The sequence below is a fragment of the Drosophila guanche genome, unplaced genomic scaffold (assembly GCF_900245975.1).
Source record: "Drosophila guanche unplaced genomic scaffold, DGUA_6, whole genome shotgun sequence".
NCBI lineage: Eukaryota > Metazoa > Arthropoda > Insecta > Diptera > Drosophilidae > Drosophila > Drosophila guanche.
Window position 1 is genome coordinate 684,733 of NW_022995758.1, and position 19,040 is coordinate 703,772.

At 45.3% G+C, this 19,040-nt stretch overlaps 2 protein-coding genes across 24 annotated transcripts in view; one reads left to right on the forward strand and one right to left on the reverse strand.

Annotated features, from left to right (window-relative positions):
* LOC117590506 (neurobeachin) overlaps positions 1 to 19,040 on the forward strand; it is a 200,752-nt gene that overhangs the window by 152,779 nt on the left and 28,933 nt on the right. For 16 of the 23 annotated variants that reach the window (XM_034283175.1, XM_034283186.1, XM_034283187.1 and 13 more), the window contains exons 3-10: positions 10,805 to 10,931; positions 14,208 to 14,404; positions 17,010 to 17,131; positions 17,195 to 17,321; positions 17,387 to 17,506; positions 17,587 to 17,733; positions 18,055 to 18,616; positions 18,719 to 18,813. In XM_034283175.1, coding sequence (XP_034139066.1) covers positions 10,805 to 10,931; positions 14,208 to 14,404; positions 17,010 to 17,131; positions 17,195 to 17,321; positions 17,387 to 17,506; positions 17,587 to 17,733; positions 18,055 to 18,616; positions 18,719 to 18,813 — 1,497 coding nt within the window. The remainder of the gene's footprint in view (positions 1 to 10,804; positions 10,932 to 14,207; positions 14,405 to 17,009; positions 17,132 to 17,194; positions 17,322 to 17,386; positions 17,507 to 17,586; positions 17,734 to 18,054; positions 18,617 to 18,718; positions 18,814 to 19,040) is intronic. The other 7 variants (XM_034283182.1, XM_034283192.1, XM_034283181.1 and 4 more) reach the window with 1 other exon arrangement.
* LOC117590510 (60S ribosomal protein L30-like) lies at positions 14,485 to 14,945 on the reverse strand. The gene is made up of 2 exons (XM_034283198.1): positions 14,889 to 14,945; positions 14,485 to 14,816 (listed from the first exon to the last, which is right to left on the reverse strand). Exon 2 carries the CDS (start codon positions 14,803 to 14,805, stop codon positions 14,491 to 14,493), a length of 315 nt encoding a protein of 104 aa, XP_034139089.1. The 5' UTR covers positions 14,806 to 14,816; positions 14,889 to 14,945; the 3' UTR covers positions 14,485 to 14,490.

The window sequence follows — 19,040 nt, forward strand, 5'->3', positions numbered from 1 at the left end:
GCGGGTGGTTGTTGGGGTGGTGGTGGGAGGGCGGGGGGGTGTGGGTGTGTGTGTGGGTGGGGGGGGGGGGGGGTAGTGGTGTCTGGTGTGTTGGTTGCGTTTTGCTGCTGTGTGGGTTGTGGGGTGTGGGTGTGGGTGTGGGGGGGGGGGGGGGGGGGGGGGGGGGGGGGTTTAGAGGAGGCTCCACCGTACCACTGCCACAGTGACGGCTCCGCAAAAGTGTTTCTGTATAGAGGGTCGGGAATGGGCTGGGAGTTGTGGATGGCGGGTAGGCTGGTTGTTGGCTACCCCTAATGCCACACACATGAGTTTTGTCATTCAATTTTGACACACGGTGCGTGGGACGCTCATCACTCCAGGGCACGGGTGCACGGAGTTTCCCTCAAGTTAGATTTTAGATTTCAGATTTTCCATTTTCTTTTCCCACCCACCAGATATCCATCCAGATAACCCACTCATGCCTGCTCTTCCCCCCTTTGACGGACGGCTCTCTCGCTCATTCTCTCATCAATATGCAAAAAGGCAACTTGGACGCAGAGCAAAATCAGGGCAAAAAGGGCTCTCGGCAGCGGCGTCGGTCAAGGGAGAGAGGCAGTGTGGCAGAATGGGAGCATGGGAATGTGTGGCCTCTTCCGCTCATCCGCCCACTTCCGGTAGCCAAAAGCAATGCAAAGTTTTTCTGGCCAAAAAAGAAATCAAAATATAAAAAAATCACACCAAAAGAGTGGAGTGAAATGGGAAAAGAATGACAAGAAAATTATTATGGAAATGTCAACGTGAAAGTTTAGCACAAATGCGCGGGAGGATTCCGTCTGCTTACCGCCGTGCTCTGTACATCAGAAGACACAATCCACTGCCCCGAAAATCCCCAAAGAATTCTGGAATCTCTGAGTCGCATATGCTACCCAGGACACCCACACATACATACATACATATACATCTATACCAAGCACAAAAAACACAATTGAATTTCATGTTTGACATGGCCCCTCCCCGCCCCAACAATCCCACCGCCCCCACGCACTAGCCACCCAGACGAAAGGAAAAAGAGTTTTCCTTTTGTTTTTCAGGATCGCGATTTATGCGGGAAATTTTAATGCGATTTCCATTGGCTTCGCAAGAGAATCGGGTTTTGGGAATCCGAGCTCTGATGAGAAGGGGATTGAGAAAACAGCGAGTGGGTGTGGCTGAGAGCGATATTTGCATAAGAATTAATTAGAGAACCGCACGCGTGACTGGAAACGCCCACGAGGCGGGCGATTTAAAGCGCGCCACACGCGAAATTATTAAAAAGCGAATCTTTTAGCACAACAAACGAGTCTCCACCAGAAGCTCTATTTTATTTTTTTTAATTTTTGTATTTTTCTGTTTGTTCAGAGTGTCCTTCAGTGGGGCAAAGGCAAAGGATGAGAGAGAGGGAGAGACAGGCGGCCCTGTTGACTCTGGCGACACCTTTTCTCCTTTGTGCATAATTCAATTTGCGGCACTTGACAGCATCAAAAGGTTGACATAATTCGCTTTTTACCCCAAACCCGCTGCCATGGCTCTGCCACCCCTTTTCCTTTTTTATTTATTTTTGGGGTTGTTGGGGCGTCAAGCGTCAGTGATTGTGCGCGCGACTTTAAGCGCGTCGTTGCCAGCAAGCAGAGCGTTTTTAACAGCTCGCTTTCAATTTGTGACACCTTAATGTGCGGCTGAACACGGACAATGGACAAAGGGCAAGGGGCAAAGGGGCAAACACGAAGACCCAGAGACCCGTCGTAGTCACTGCACCCGGAATCGGTTTCGGTCGATTCTTAATTACAAGTTCAGTTAATATTATACTTCTCTTTCTCCTTTCTTCTTCACCCTTTCGCGTTCTCTTTAATGTAATTCAACGATGAGAAAACTGAAAATTGCTCTCAATTAACTTGTTAGTGGGTTGTTGTCCCCCAGAAAAAAACCCTCCACGAAAAAGAGGACGAAAAAAGAGAAAAGAAAAGGTTGAATCCATTAGGTGACTTCTTCATCTCATGGGAGCCCCTGGACAAAAACTGTCAGGCGGCAAAACTTTTCCAACGCTAGAAAAGGGAAAATTTTTGATGAAAAAAAAAAACATGAGAACCCATTAGAGCATGATCACACAAGAGACACAACACAAGCGGGCAGAAGTGAAAGCCTAGAAACGAAGTTTTCGATACCCTTAAGAAAGGATTAAGCTTACACCAAGTTATTGCATCGGGATTGTATCAACTTCCATTTAACTTTGCCTTCGACGCCTTTGGTACCTGCACCCGATGTACCTGCACTTAAATTCTCTTTTGGGCTAACCTTCGCGTCGGACCGCGGCCCGCTTCCTTCTCGGCTTTGTCTTTTCAGTGCATTGGGCAGCCTGAGTGTGTTCCGGACTCGTGCACAGTCTTTGGAGAGGCGCAAGACTTGCAGTTTGTTATTGTATCGGCACACGGTCGGCATCAAGCCCAGAGAATTCAACCTCAGCGTCCACCCATTGCCTACAAAAAACACCGCTTGAGCAGCTTGTTGCAATATTTGCAATTGCTAAGTCATTTTATATGATTAGACAAAATTTAACAGCCATCGACTAAGGAGCAAATAACCCCGGCAGCCATTGGATCAGTGATGGTCATGCAGCTCACTGTAAAAGATTTGCCGCAGGCGCCGCCGAGTTCCTGCATGGAGCCAGAAAAGACCAGCACCTCCACCTTCTTCGACTTGGCCTTCTTCTCAATTTCGGCCTTCATTCCGACGTTGGTGTCGTCGGCGATGATCACCAGCTTGGCCATCCCCTTGCGCATAGCCTTCAGGGTCTCGTTGAAGCCCACGAAGTACTCCCCAGAATTGATCACCTCAGCTAGACGTGCGTTGAAAATATCCATCTTGATTGTAGTTTGTTGTAGTTGTCGATTGCCAAGAGGGGAAACAATATTAGTTCATGCACATGACTATGACATTTTCCACTTCTACGAACCTCTTTGATTTCGTTTTCTTTTGACGAAATATATAAATTTTATGCGTTTGCTCTTGCTCCGATCCGAACAGTATAGTTACTTCTGCTAGAATAAAGTTTTGGCAATGAATTACTCAATAAGTTAAGTCTAAGGAAAAATCAACGCCTGCTTGTACTTTAAATGTTTCCAGTTTAAGTTGGGAACTGTGTTGGTTAGCGACACTTTATTTGCGAGTAGTGTTGGTTGTTCCTTGCTATTTAATAAGTCTAAATGTAATGCCATGAAAAAATATTAATCCAATTAAACAAATATTAAACATATAAAAACAGCGAAAATAGTGTGACCAATTATACATACATGCACTGTTTTTTTTTACATAAAAGGTTGAAAGGGTATTAATCGGTATTACAAACGAAAAATTGTTCCTATCTTGCGTTGCTTAAATCTTTAAAATAATGAAAATACCCATTGGCACAGCTAGAGAAATATAAAATAAACATACTGCGAGAGAGGTGGGGAGATAGAGAGAGAGAGAGAAAGAGAGTTGGAGGCGTGTGGGTAAAAACAAATAATTAAACTCAAACTTTTTCAACCCAAATAAACAGACAGAGAGACATACAGCAAGAGAGACAGGCAGACAGACAAACAAAAAAATAGACAAACAGACATTCAGAGAGCGAGAGACAGGCAGACAATACAAATATTAACAAAGGGAAAATGCACAAAATTTATTTTACTTGTCATTAAAAGAATGCCACGCCCCCACCGCAGAAGCACCAGTAGCAGCAGCAGCAGGAGCTTCAGTAGCAACCCTTTTTTGCAGGACTAAAATTAATTAAATAAATTAGAAGTTTGCCCAGAAATAAATTGAAATGGAACGCTTTGGCAGAGCAGGCAGGCAGCACCAGCCAGCAGTCGGAGTAGTCAAGAAGCAGCTTTCCAAGCGGTGTAATTAACTTGAAAGACGACAAGGAACCAGAGAATCCCCCCTTAGAGTGCCACTGCCATTCGCATTTATAAAACGGAAGCGGATGGAGTGGTTGGCCGGAGGAGGAGGAGCAGTAGTAGTTTCAAGAAGGGGGGGGGTTGGTGACAGGTCATGGCTTGGCATCGGTCACAAGTGATTGCCCTTTGTCAGAAGGCACTTGAGTAGCGGCGGAAGGCGCCAGCTTTGTCGTTGCAACGTGGGTAAGGGAGCACCACAGAAGCGAAAGAAGCGAATGACAAGCAGCACGACATCCATTAAAGCAAAAGGCAATCTATTTGTATGCGGCCGAATCACAGGCGACAAATGTGTCGCTATGGCAGTGCCTGAAGAATCACAGAACAAAAAGAGGGTCTTGCCTAAGAAGATCTTAATAGTTTTATTGTGATTTGTAGACGAATGTTTACAAAATATTTATAAATACTCCCCCGATACGCAAGTTATGTGCACCGCTTTTGACATTTTGGTCGCCTGTTTCTACCCTTAGATGACTCACCCATTGGGTACCCAATCTCCGCCAGCCGTTTGTGTAATTTGGCCATCATTTGGCTCCTCCTTCAGCTGCTGCTGCCATTGCACTTTGTGTCAATGTTATGCACATCAGCCGGTGCAGCCATTGCAAAGAGATGCCACACCATCAATGGCAGTCAGTCGTCAGTCAGTGTCTTTGCCATCCGACATTCTCTTAGACTCTCAGAGTCAGAGTCAGTCCAGAGAGGAGCTCTGCCCTGCTCTGCCCTGCTCTGATCTGCTCTGGCATACGCTACTTAGCCCATAAAATTGCCGACTCTGGCATTTTCCGTGTGCGTGGCTCTGAGTCTGCTCCTCAATCCGCCTGCGCTGTTCTGCTCCTGGGGCTTCCACTGGCAGGCAAACCTTCGTTTGCAACCAGTTGTTTGCATTGCAGCGGCAGATGCTGTCAATAATAAATTTCCGCTTGAGCCGCAGCAGATTGGGTGCTGGAAGATGAAACGAACCCAGTTGGCTCCACTGGCGGCACGTAGCCAAGGCTGATGAGATGCTGGAGGAGTGCAGAGTGGCAGAGTGCTGGCAGGAAGGAAGCACATAAGCGCATTGCGCCCGAGACAAGACGGCTGAGGCGAAGAAGGACCGGGAGTAGAGGGGAATCTGAGAGGAAGTACAAGTAGATTGCAGCACGGCACTAAAAAGATGACATAAAGATAGAGACGGGCGGGTGCTGAAATTGAATAGGGGTAACGAAGCACAGAGGTAGAAAGAGTGGAAAAGCGGGGAGCGACTGCATCTGGCTTGGTGGGTGGGGGCAGGAGGATGCAGGCATTCAAACGATGCGATGCGCTGTCGCCAGATAAAGTATACGACCGATTGCCCGTTTCTGCTAGACGAAGCTCTGCAAAAAGGAAGAGTCGAAGGCGTTCAACGACACCAGGATGGGATGCAAATGGGAAATGGCTTTGCCAAGAGCCAGCAGAAAGCGCATAGAAAAGCGACAGAGGGGAGGAGCAGGGGCAGAGACAGAAAAAGAACTCAGCAGGCGACACGTTGATACATTTTTTTAAATTCTATTGAAACGAAACGATTTGACTGCGGCTCCCAAGAACCAGGGACTAGGGACCAGATCAGACTTGGGAACGAGGCACCATGGACCAGCAAAAGACACACAAATCGCGGATAAAGTGGAAACAGAGGAAAAAACAAAAGTACCAAAAAAAGAAAAGAAAAACTCGTAGTAAATTGCAAATAAATTACAGCTTTTCGTAAGGAAAAGCCATCACATGCTCACCATCGACTCCGCCAGCAACTCCTCCCCTGTTTTCCCTACTGAAAATTAAACTTTGGCCATTGCATAAATTTGATCAGGTGATCCTAACATTTCGATTCATTTATGGGTAATATGTATGTTATGTATATTGATGGTACATACATATGTATGTATCAAATCTCGGGGAAAGTTTGAGCTTAATTTTTAATTTTCTTTCATTTGGCCTTTGACCTGACCTGGCCTGGTCAGCGCTGGACAAGCGATGCTCAATTTATCCTGGGGGCCCCCGCGGCATACGCTTCACTGGGTTCCTCAAAGGAGGCAAGAAAAACTCTCGAGTCCGTACACCCCACCCCCCACTGTTTCTTTTGGCATACTTAAGGGGAAACCCAAAGGAGAAGAGGCAAAGAGGAGAGGAAACAGATAAGTAAAGAAAAAAAAATATAACAGAGTAACAGGAGACTGAGAAAAGGCCAAATTTAATTTGTGTTCAGTGGCTGTGGCATCTTTTGGCCTGCGCCGGCTCCTCCTCAATTTCCATCTCCGTCTCCGGCTCATGCGTCCTGCATCCTGCATCCCTGGGTTGCTGGTTGGCTCTGTTGTGCCATGAAGAAATTGCTACCCAATTACGTAATAAAATCTGACTGAAGTTTCTACTCTTATTATTTAATTTTTGCTTTATCTCCCACTGCCTCCACCTCCTGCTCTCCAGCCACCCCTGCCGTGCCCTGCCTGCCCCACCCTGTCTGAAACGGCAAACAAATTGTTCAAGGGGATTTGCCGGGCGAATAAAAGTTGAGCAAATATCGGAAGGACGCCGACGACAACGACGTCGACGAGGCCGTTTGGCGCTTATTAAGAAATAATGCTGTAAAAACAAAACGCAATGGCGTCAAATCAACTTTGTTTTCTTACCATCAGCAACATTAAATGGAATCAAATAATAAAAAAACGAGAAGGGACGTGTAAGACGCTTCTTTCACGTCACAACTTTTATACCCGGCACTCAATACTACATCTGCACCTTAGCGGTGTTTTGTCAAATTTTAAATTTTTTCTTCACCTGTCAACAACATCTAAAACACTTCTCATACCAACACGCTCCTTTAGCTCGCTCCCCTCCCTAGAGCCACACACTGCAAATCCACTGCAGAGGCCGAGGCTGAGGCAGAGGCCGCAAACTGCTCGAAGCAGAGTTTGAATGAGACAATGTGCAAAAACAAATATAAGCTGCTGGGCGGGGTGGGTTTAGGATCCCAATTTGGTGATCTGATAGATATGGTCATTCCCTACGGAATGGCGTTTCTAGTTTTCTTTTATCTTCAAAATTGTAGGTTTGGGAGGTTTTCGCCCTTTTGTGGTGGCGGAAGGGGGCGGGGCTCATTTCTTAAATACACTTGTAACAGTGTGAGCATATAGAAATCTGGATGCAAAATTTGGTGGCTCTAGCTTTTATAGTTTCTGAGATCCAGGCGCTCAACAAGACGGACAGACGTAGAGACGGACGGACAGACAGACATGCCTCAATCGACTCGGCTATTGATGCTGATCAAGAATATAAATACTTTATGGGGTCGGAAACGTTTCTTCTGTGCGTTACAAAAATTCACTTTGTGCACAAATACAATATACCCTATTTACTCTTCGAGTACCGGGTATAAAAAGGAAATACTCGCAAATATGTAAAACACACATAAAGAAAGACGGACACAGAGGCCAGCTGAGACGCATCTCTGGAGATCATTTATCAGGTAGAGGAATAATAACAAAGCGCAAAGAGCAAACAGTTTCGCTGTTCTTCGAGTCTTCGAGAAATTAAAGCTTCAAGAAAGAAAGAACAGTTAAAACTGCTGTTAAAATATTTGTCAAGTCATTTTATTTTATTGATTATTTGGTTGAAGAAACGCTTAAAAGCCATCGACCAAGGAGCAAATAATCCCGGCAGCCATTGGATCTGTTATGGTCATACAGCTCACTGTAAAAGATTTTCCGCAGGCGCGGCCGAGTTCCTGCACGGTGCCAGCAAAGACCAACACCTCCACCTTCTTCGATTTGGCCTGCTTCTCGATGTCGGCCTTCATTCCGACGTTGGTGTCGTCGGCGATGATCACCAGCTTGGCCATCCCCTTGCGCATAGCCTTCAGGGTCTCGTTGAAGCCCACGAAGTACTCCCCAGAATTGATCACCTCAGCTAGACGTGCGTTGAAAATATCCATCTTGATTGTAGTTTGTTGTAGTTGTCGACTGCCAAGAGGGGAAACAATATTAGTTCATGCACAAGACTATGGAATTTTTGCACTTCTACGAACCTCTTAGAATTCCTTTTTGCTTCTGACAAAATATATAAATTTGCTGATTCGAACAATGTAGTAATCTCTGATAAGCTAAATTTTGAGAAATAAATTACTCAATGAGTAAAGTGTACGGATAAATAAAGGCCGGCTTGTACTTAAATTGTTTCCCGATTTTTTTTTTAGTGTTTTCTAACAAATATTTAGTGTGATCAAGTACGACGGCAGAGTTGCCTAGAAATCCGTTGCTGGTGTTTGATTAAATTTAAATAAATCATCTGCGCGGTCAATGCAATTCTGCCATCCGACTGCTAAGCAAACAATAATAAGATATAAGTAAATGAATTGTTTCGGGGAAAATGCTAGAAAAGCAGAAAAAAGCCAAGCCATGACTGAGGGTGAGGGAGATCAGGATGCTGGGCATTATGTCGAGCGTAATAAGTGCCCTGTGGTGCAGCTTATGAACGATGCGAATGGAATCTTCGAGTCCTTGCCTCACCCACACATAATATTCATATATGTATGTACGAGTGTACCGGGTATAAAAACAGGAACAGGCGAAGTAGTAGGCGACAGGAAGCGACAGGGAACGCGATAAAAGAACCCGCTTAGAAACAAAATGAAGCGTAAAACGAGTCGAGACATAGATAAAAAAATTGAATGGACTAAGACTACCGGTAGGCGTTAGAATGTTGAGATTGTGCGATTAAAGAGCGACAAAACTGAACAGTACAGAATTAATTCCAATTCTCCAAATATTTTAGCAGTTTCTAACTGACTTCCTGCACGCCCATACATACATTTATTCACTTAGCTGCACTTAGCTGATGAACATGCCTAAAAGGGATCATTAGCCTCCAAAGCGAGCCGCACACCTAAGCCCATAATTTGTATGCCATTCTGCGAACTCCTTTGCAGACATTTTCCCCATGCCCATTTCATTTCTCATTACACAAAATGGAAAGAGGAAACGCACATAAAATAAAAAAATCAAACAGCTAAAGCCATTTTTCCATAGGGTGGACGACGCTTTGGATACACTACCATAAGGTTTAGATTATTGCAATTTATTTGCAACAATTTTAGAAATAATTTGATGAGTAATAATTATCGTTTAGCAGAAGACATGCCATAATTCTCCATAATTGACATTTTCTGTGTGGCAAAGTTTTTATTTACATGGGAAATACCCTCAAATGGTAGGGTGCACATCTATAAGTATTCAAAATGATATTCGCTTTGCTTCCTTGCTTCCTTGCAATGCCCAATCAATGCACTATGGGGCATTTGACCACTTTTTCTGGCCGAAACTCATTTGTCAAAAGAAAAAAAAATTATATTTTTTTAACAGATATACATAGGAATAACATCAGTCCGTCATGTTACGTACCCAAAAAATTAACAGTACCACTGTTAAGATAACAGCTGCTAAAGTCAGCTGTTTGCTACGAACGATGAAAAGTTATCGGAAAACTGATTTTGTTCATTAAGTTTAAAGTGCAAAAATTGATAAATTTACCAATTTAAATTCATTTTTTACAATATTCTCGATTCAGGCAGGTATTATAATATGTTTAATGGCTAATTTCATAACAAGTTCTTATTTGTGAGGAAAATTTGTCTTAAATAGACTTACAAAGTGTTCGGAGATTTTCGGAGTTGTTTGCAATGTTAAACTGAGTGAAGAAGAAAATTGCAGAAGATGATGCCGATTTGCATTGAATTTAAGTGTTAATACCTGTCACCAGCCTTGAGAACCCTTTGAAGAACTTTTTTTTACAGTTTGTCGATTAAATTGAACATTTTCACGGAAACTTGAAACAAATCGAAAAAAACTGTGCCGAAGAAATTCGTGCTCAATTGTACAATTATAATAACGTTGAGACATTTCCAGTATCTCTGCACTGCCGTGCAGTCCTATTGTGTCCCACATTCAACAACTCAAAGAGAAGAAGCTGCTTGCAGTATACAAGGAAGTCAATGTAAAAACCCGATTATCTTCTACTTTTCCATTTTTAAAAATCCGGGCACATCTTTTGCCCTGAAGAAAAGGCGGTGGCACGCCCATTTCAGCAAACCGTCCTTTCACTATTATATACTCATATCAAAAAACTAAATAAAAAAATATTGTTTCGTTTGGAAGTTATTAATTAATGCCACAAAAAGTGGTCAAATGCCCCATAGTGCAATGTGCAATCTTCTCTTCCTCTCTCTCCCTCTTTTATCTCTGACTGCTGTGTATATGTGTGTGTGTGAAAGGGCAATAATCATAAAAAACCGTCAAACGTTTTGTTTTTTGTTCTTGAGAATTGAGGCAATAATACCGAAACGAAGGAGCCGGCTGGAGGAGGAGCAGAAGGAGGAATGTTGGATGGAAGGAAGGAAGGAAGGAAAACTCTGTCTTTGGCTTGCGATTATTTTGCCATTACTTTCCATTATTTTACTTTATTTCAATGACTGTTTACATTAGACACACGCACACAGAGGCACACTCACACACATACACATAGACTCACACATCAGCAGCAAGAGAAGGAGGCAGAGCAGATAAGTGTTGCATACCTTTGAACGCGTGAGCTGCTTATATCTGTTTTTTTCGTTTTTTCCCTTTGTTTGCTCTGCCTCAGAGAGAAGTTGTGTGTGTGTGAGAGAGAGTATTTATGCGTGCATCTGTGTGGGGCACCACTTTTGGTTATTGAGCAGCAGCAGCAACGGCAGCAGCAATCATCCTGAGAAAGAACAACTTTTGATACTTTGATGTCCTAATACTTTTTCCCTGTCTTGGTTTTTTGAATTTTTCTCTGCCATAACTGTGTGTCTGTGTTCTTTCTTTTTTCAGGCGGAAATCTGGAGTGTATTCATAGCGATTCTGCGTAAGAGCGTCCGCAATCTGCAGGCCTGCACAGATGTTGGCCTTATCGAGCATGTCCTCGTCCGGCTGCAGCGCTCCGAAACGGTTGTGGCAGGTAAGTGATGCACACAGTCACATACACATGTACACATATCCTCACTCAGCCATACAGCAGAAGTTCTTTCGTTGTTGTGGGGAAGTATTTTTCAAGAGTTTTGCTGATGTGTTTAACAATGGGCGAAAGGGAGTTTTCCCTCTTATTTTTCCACTCATATTTCAGGTACACTTTTAAGTAGCCAGTGGGCTGCAGATGGCAGTTATACGGCTCATTTTCTTACCCTTTTACCCTCTGGATACATATGTATCCAGAGACATATTGTAGGGGGGTCTATAGTTAGCTTTGACCCCCGATCTGGCAATGCTTCTCGATTAATTTTACGCTTGTCAGCAGCATTGACACGCCCAGTCCACAGTCCCCGCCAAACACTAAGCACAAGGAGAACACACAGTGGGGGATGGGCACCCCGAGAGAGCTACGAGATCCGACTAGAGAGTGAGAGAGAGACCCAGAAAGGGAGTGGGAGTATGGGGTAAAACAAGCAGCTCTGCAAATTTGCTGTTCATTAGCGAGACACGGATACCACACACTCCACACATACATACACACACACACACACACACACCAACAATCTTGGATTTTCCTACCCCCAGCCTATACTCCTCCTGCTACCCCGCAACATTCTGCTCTTGCTTCTCTGCCTTGAGGCATGTGCGTGCCTTTGGCTTTGATTTTGATTTTATTAAGTCAATGACACATCTGCGGTCTCCCAGAGCTGCCACCCAACCAACACACCCACGAACCCTCTCACTCTCTATATCCCCTCACTCCGTGGCAGCTGCTGGCCCCAAGCCCCCTGGTTTATGCCGCATTTAACGAAGTGTAACTGCTGTCAATTTGCAGTCGCTGACTTTTGAGCTTCATGTGCGGAGTAGACACGACAGATAGAGAGACAGACAGAGAGACAAAGTTGGAGTTGGGGTATGCCACAAACAAAGAAATAATTTCATACATATGAGATGTCTGTCTGTCTATCCTCCTCTCTATCCATCTCTCTGTCTCTCTCCCACTCTGCCACGCCCTCACCTGACAAATGCCAAAACGTGACACTTGCCAAGAAATTAGATAAGTTAAAAGTTCGTTCGTTCGTCTCTGTCTCTGTCTCGGTCTCGGTCTCTGTATCAGTCTCGACCGAAAGTTGAACTTAGAGCTAAACTTTTACAAGTGTGGTTTTCCATCCACGATATGTGTGTGGGAGAAAAGAGCAGGAAAGGATATACAGAGAACAAAGAGAAGAGAGAGGAGAGACAGAGAATGATAAGCAGAACACGGAGCAGCAGAGAAAGGAGAAACAGCAATTATTCCTCAGATTTCAATTCGCTCCACTCCAATCCGAAAGCAACAAAAAATGGGAGGTTGAAAATATGCCTAAAACTACAAATTATGTTGTCTAATTGAAAAGTATTCTTTTGTGAAATCTAGTCGGTCGTTAACAGAATTGAAACATTGCCATAACTTTTCTGTGAAATTTCTTTGGTACCAGGCGAAATTCTCGATGTTTTGCAATTATTTTTAATTGGCTTAAGGCTTAAGATTTAATTTGAACACTTGAAATGCTTTAAATGTGCTTGATAGTTCATCTGATAGATCTGTTGGTTGGTATTACATATACACAGATACAAATGTACATTCTTCAAAGAGTATCCCTAAAAATAGCGATAAGTAAAATTGTTGCACTGAGCGCTCTGTGTTTTAGCTCGGCTCCGAGTTGACAATGTTCACACCCATTTATGGCTTGGATGCTGCTCCCCAATGATGGCTTTGATGGTGGCGGGAGGACGTAGAATGGGGTGATGGCAGCAGTAAAAACTTTGGCATGCCAAAAGAAAATGTAATTAAATGCTGATGAAGCGATGCTGCTGGCTGCCAGACACTGCTGGAACCTCAACTGGGGAGCAACTGGGGCGACATTGTCGTCTTGGGAATGTCGCCTCGGGGCCCACGGCGGCATGGAGCCATGGAGCCAAACAGCAGTTTCAAGGAGAGTGTGGAGTTCGGTTCGTTTCGGTTCGGGTCCAGTCCGTAAGCCCCTAAAGGTACTGCGTCCTCCCTGCAGCCCCACCGGCTGTCTGTGGCTTCATGTTACTCAATTTCTTAATTTACGCAACCCGAAACGTGTTGATGGAGTGTGAGTGGGTGGGTGAGTGTGCGGGTGTTCGGGTGTGGAAACTTCTTGGCGGCAAAACCACGGGGCCAGGGGGCCAGGGGGCCATGGGGGCGAGGGCAACAGTCCAAGCATTAAAACGGCCCGAGCGTCCCATTTCAATTAGTGTGCATTACAAATGAAGTTTGGGAATAGCGCAGCAGAGGCAGCGGCAGCGGCAGCGGCAGAGATGGAGCCAGGCCCCAAGGGCGTGTTGCAAAGTTGGCAAAGTGTTCGTGGAACGGCGTTGGTGGCTATGGCAGTAAAGCTCTGTAGGTGAACCACCGTCGGGCAGTGTGGGGCAGGCGGGGCGTGCGCTATGTGGCAATCAGTTTGAACTCTAGAATTAATAACTATTTGGCCAAGCTTCTCGGCCAAAGTTGATTGAAAATGCAGCAGGGGAAGACTAAAACTTTGGCAACAACATCATCATCATCATCATTATCATCCAAATCATCCGAATCCTCATCATCTTGCCCGTTGTGGCTTATGGAAGACAGATATGGATGATGCTGCTTCCATTTCTTCTGTTCATAATTTGTGTGGCAGCAGAACAGGAACGTTCCCTGAAGCTTTTAAGAATTCCAAACTGAATTCCATAAATGAACTTGCAGTTTTCCAACTATCCATCCACCGATGTATGTAAATTCCCTTCGCTGGCTTTTATTTGCCATAAAGAAAGCGATTTCTTGACTGCTTCCAGTCAAGGATCCACGGGATTCAGGGATCCAGGGACCCACGGCAGCAGCATCAACGCCTCTTGTCAGTCTCTAAGAGCATGTCCTTGTGGCTGTGCCTGGCTGTATGTGCAACTGACATGGACATCACCTGAGGTACAACCAGGTGGCGGGGCGACACTCTCCGCGCACTCGCGTCACGCACAAGCTCGCAGTGCAGTCTTGGAAGCAGGTTTCCTTTTTTGCTCAGTGCACGGAGATAGTGTTGCGTCGCTGCCCCAGCTAGCGGATGCAGCATCGCCGACGGCAGCATCCTGGCCATATCCATATCCATTAGGAGTTTTCCGTCTGCCGGAAACGGCCGCCATAATGGCACCCATCACCCCACACCTTCACATATGTATGTACATTTATACCTAGCATTATGCTCTTCTCCTCCTTCTCTTTTTGCAGATCTGCTCATCGAGATGCTGGGCGTATTGGCCAGCTATAGCATAACGGTCAAGGAGCTGAAGCTGCTCTTTGGCACGATGAAGGCAACGAATGGCAAGTGGCCGCGGCACTCGGCCAAATTGTTGAATGTCCTGCGCCAAATGCCGCACCGCAACGGGCCCGATGTGTTCTTTAGCTTTCCGGGCCGCAAGGGATCGGTGAGTACAACAACAAAACAACAACTAAAACAAAAAGATTCGACTATCTATATATTTATGATGACATTGAAAACAATGGATTGAAATTATTCGTTGGCATCCGCCAACAAGTGGATCATATCCTGCGAGACCTTCACATCGGTAATGACCACTGTGCCCACATTGAAGAACTTGCCAATGGCATTGCCCAGATCAAAGTTGTTGCCGCTGAAGCAAATCACTTGGGTCTTGGTCTCGGCGGCGTATTTCTCCATCTCTGACTGCATTTGGTCCGGTATGTTTTTGGCCAAGATCACCAGTTTGGCACCGCCACCACGCAGAGTCTTCAGCGCTTGCTTGTACCCGATGACGTACTTTCCCTCCTCCAGTGCCACCTCCAGGCAGGCAGACATGTAATTCATGGTTGCTGACTCTGTGAACCAAAACAAAAGAGAAAAATAACAATTTACGAGTATGCACAACCATTTTTTTTTGCCACCCTTACGAGAAACTTTTTTCTTTTCGAAGATAAATTACAATTACAATCGTACTTTAGACGTGTTACAAAATTACAGTGAAATGCCAATACATAGACAGGACAAGCGATTGACAAGTGACACCGAAACGACACTGCTTTAAGTGTTGAACAACGTTCAAGTGTTGGCAAACGCAGGTTCCAGGTTACACTTTGTTTTGTATCAAAAGTAGAGCGGTAAATAAATTCCTTATGGAATTCAGCTGGTAGGGGCTGAGAATCGATACACATATTCGTATTCGAATGAGGTCCCCAGGGCACACTGGGCGGGGCTGGGCGGGGCGGCGTGGTGCGGTGCGGTGCGGTGCGACGCGTGGGGGCTTTTATTTTATTGCTTGGCACTTAAAACAAATTCGAAATGTGGAAATGTTCCCGGGGCTCGGTTCTTTTCTATTGTAATCCATTTCATTCTACTCCTCTAACGGACAGCTAATGGGTGAGTGTCCAGGGACATGGACTCAGACAGGGGCACTCTATCGATGTGTCCATCTGCCCATAAACACATAAAAAATGCCATAAAGTGAATTGGAAGTCAAATGCGAGAACGAACGAAACATCAGAGGAGCAAAACAGAGCTGCGGAGCAATACCAATTGCAATTGTCGCACAAAATGTTCAATAAGCAGGAGAGAAACCATCATCATCAGCTCCAACCATCATCATCGAAATCCACACGCACACACACACACATGCTGGTGGTTCCTGGTTTCCCCTGGTTGTCCACTTCATTGCTTTTTGGGCGAGGACTTTTCACGCTTTTCGTTTGGGCTGGGCCTTTTTTTTTCTTTTTAATTTTTCGTTTATCCTGCAAGCCCGACACTGTCCAGGCACCGACTGTTACCCACTTAACCACCGATCAGCGATCCACAGGCCGTGGCCCCGGCCCTGGCCCCCGACTAATGCCATTGATGATGGCGCTGATTGCAATGCAATGGCAGGCGACATCGAGGCCAGAGACTCGATTCGAATAATGAGATTTTGTCAGAGACCAAAGCTACACTGCTCCGCTGCAGCATGCCACTGCCACCCCACTTGCGATGGCATATCCGCTGCCCTGTTTCCGCTGTCTGAAATAGTGCGAGGAGAAAGCGCGTCTCCAGGTTGAAGGGGGTGACACTTTGGTGACACTGCGTAACCGCAGCACAGCTCTAACAATGTCAGGTCTTTGTAACGTCCGCCTGGCCTTAACCCATTTAGGGCACCGAAAGAGCGAGCTAAAGCCAAAGCCAAAGCTGAACTGTGTGAGAATTGGGAGACCACAAGTGCGCTTGGTCCATAGTGTTCTGTGATATGTGACCTTCTGTGACATCAGTTGCTGTTCAGGGCTAATACAGAGAAGAAAACACTTCAATTTAAATGGCAATTAATGTCGACTAGTGGTATTAATCCAATGCTATCTACATATCCAGATATACGGATATCATGAGGCAATGGTCGATAATCAAGTGTTCAGCAAGCGACGACAAGATTGTATTTCATTGCCAATCATTTGCGACTTGAATCCCAGCTGCAGTCCGGCTGGCCTCGGCCAGTTTATGAGCTCCTTTTGAAAGGGAAATACCAAAGTCTCTGCCACAGCCTAACTGCATTGTCTGTCCGATAAACCACAAAATTCATTTCCTTATAATTTGCAATTCAGTTGGCATTGCGCTTGTGAATTTTGTAGCCACAGGACTCAAAGGGGTGTTTTTGTGTGTGTATCTGTGTGGAATGCCACAAGTAACCCAAGTCAAAGTCCATTCAAAAATGTACAGCAAACTTTGATTTATATCTTCAGACTTGAACGGAAATTGCCATTGGAATTGGCATTGGCACTGGGCTACAGAAAACTCTCAAGGCAACTTCATTTTGAAACTCAATCCCAAACTCAACTGCTGTTATGAGTTCACTCTCTATCTACCACTCTCTGTCTCTGTCTCTGCCCCTGTTTGAACGATGCAAATTATGTGGATTATTTGACTTATTGCTGGTGAAATGTTGGCCAAGATATGCGAGTTCATAATTGGTATTTAACCGACTGTGCAGCAGCAGCAATCGAAGATTATATGAAATCAGTAATCTAATGTGCATTTTCCTTGGTATTATTTTGCAGGCCATGGTACTGCCGCCGTTGGCCAAGTGGCCGTATGAGAATGGATTTACCTTCACCACATGGTTTCGCCTGGATCCCATCAATTCGGTGAACATTGAGCGCGAGAAGCCCTACCTTTATTGGTAAGTACAATCATTTTCATCAGATAAATCCTTTGGTATTTAAATTACTTGATTTGTGTGCAGCTTCAAGACCTCCAAGGGCGTGGGCTACACGGCGCACTTTGTGGGCAACTGTCTGGTGCTGACATCCATGAAGGTGAAGGGCAAGGGCTTTCAGCATTGTGTCAAATATGAGTTCCAGCCGCGAAAGGTACGAAATATCTTCACCATCATTTACCATCTGCTATGATTATTATTATTGTTTCCTTTTCCTAGTGGTATATGATTGCTATTGTGTATATTTACAATCGTTGGACGAAAAGCGAAATCAAGTGCCTCGTTAATGGACAGCTGGCCTCTTCGACCGAAATGGCCTGGTTTGTTTCCACAAACGATGTGAGTAGATCCCATCCTGCATCGAAATCGAAATCTAAATCATTTTCATTTGTAATCTTTTATTTGATATTCTGGTGCAGCCCTTTGACAAGTGCTATATTGGCGCCACACCGGAGCTGGATGAGGAGCGTGTCTTTTGTGGCCAAATGTCAGCCATTTATTTGTTCAGCGAAGCGCTGACCACACAACAGATATGTGCCATGCATCGCCTGGGGCCGGGCTATAAGGTATGATACCCCCCTACAAGTCATAAACCCTCATTGAGAACCTCCCCCCTTTGGCACAACTGCACCCTATAAAGCACTCCAGCCACTTTGCTTTTGCGCAGCAAGCAAATGTCCTTGTCCTTGTCCTTGTCCATGTTCATGTACAGAAGAATAATGTGATTTGATTTCAATTCTTTTTCTTTTTCTTTTTGCTCTACTCTTTCTCTCTTTCTCTTCTCTGTCTCTGTGTGTCTCTCTTTCTGCCGCACACTCGCTAATATTTGCACCAATCACCAAAACCGAAAATCGACCATCGACCATCGACTATCGAACAATAAACAGTCGCAATTTCGCTTCGATAATGAGTGCTATCTGAATCTGCCGGACAATCACAAGCGGGTGAGTCACTTTCAACTGTTGCCAGCCACGTCGCTGATGGTGGCAGGGGCGGGACTGGGCGTTGGCAGTAGTGGGAGCGGCAGTGGAGCTGCAAGTGGCGGTGCCATCGATGCCGCTGCGGCAGCCGCCAGTGGCCAACAGCAGCTGCAGTTACAGTTTCAGACACTGGCCGCTGAGCAGGAGGCTCGGGCCATTGACTGGTCGGACGAGCGGCTCGATCTGAATGCCGCTTTCGTAAAGATTCGAGCAGTGCTGACCGCACGCAACGCCGTCACGCTGGCCGCGCTACCTGGGGCAGGAGTTGTAGCAGTTGCAGGCGGAGGCGGAGGCGGAGGCACTGCCACAACAGCCACTGGAGCAGGAGTAGCAGCAGCAGGAGTCAGCGACAGCAGCAACAACATCCACGAGGGGGAAGTCCAAGTCCACCCAATCCCAGGCCAGGGAGCCACTGGGGGCACTGCAGAAGATCCGCTCGGCCATTTGCCTACTGGAAATGCTTCTTTTGGTATTTATATTCACATTATGATTTGCTTTGTTTTGCTTAATTCTGATTTTCTGATATTCCAATTTTAATTTTGTTGTCGTGTCGTCGTGTCGTGTCGTACAGACCAATTGCGTCGCATGTCTGTCAGCGTGAGCGGCCAAAGCTCTGGCCCAACGGCAGGCGGTGCCGACACGGAGGAGATCAACCAGCTGAAAGCTGTAAGCGAACTCTTTCTTTTGCCCTTTTATTTATTATTTCCCATTTTTGTTAATTTCTTTTAAGTTCTTTAAGTGGTTTTGTGGCTGTGCCAGTAAGACAACAAGTTTATGGGATACACCTACGCCCACACCTAGTGCTAGAGCAATTAAGAATTTATTGGCAGTTGTAATGGGCAGGGGGCAGGGGAAGCAGTCAAATCGATATTGAAATTTGCTACAAAAGTTTT

Coding starts and splice junctions, on each gene's coding strand:
- LOC117590510 (XM_034283198.1), bottom strand. CDS start 14,805: ATGAATTACATGTCTGCCTGCCTGGAGGTGGCACTGGAGGAGGGAAAG.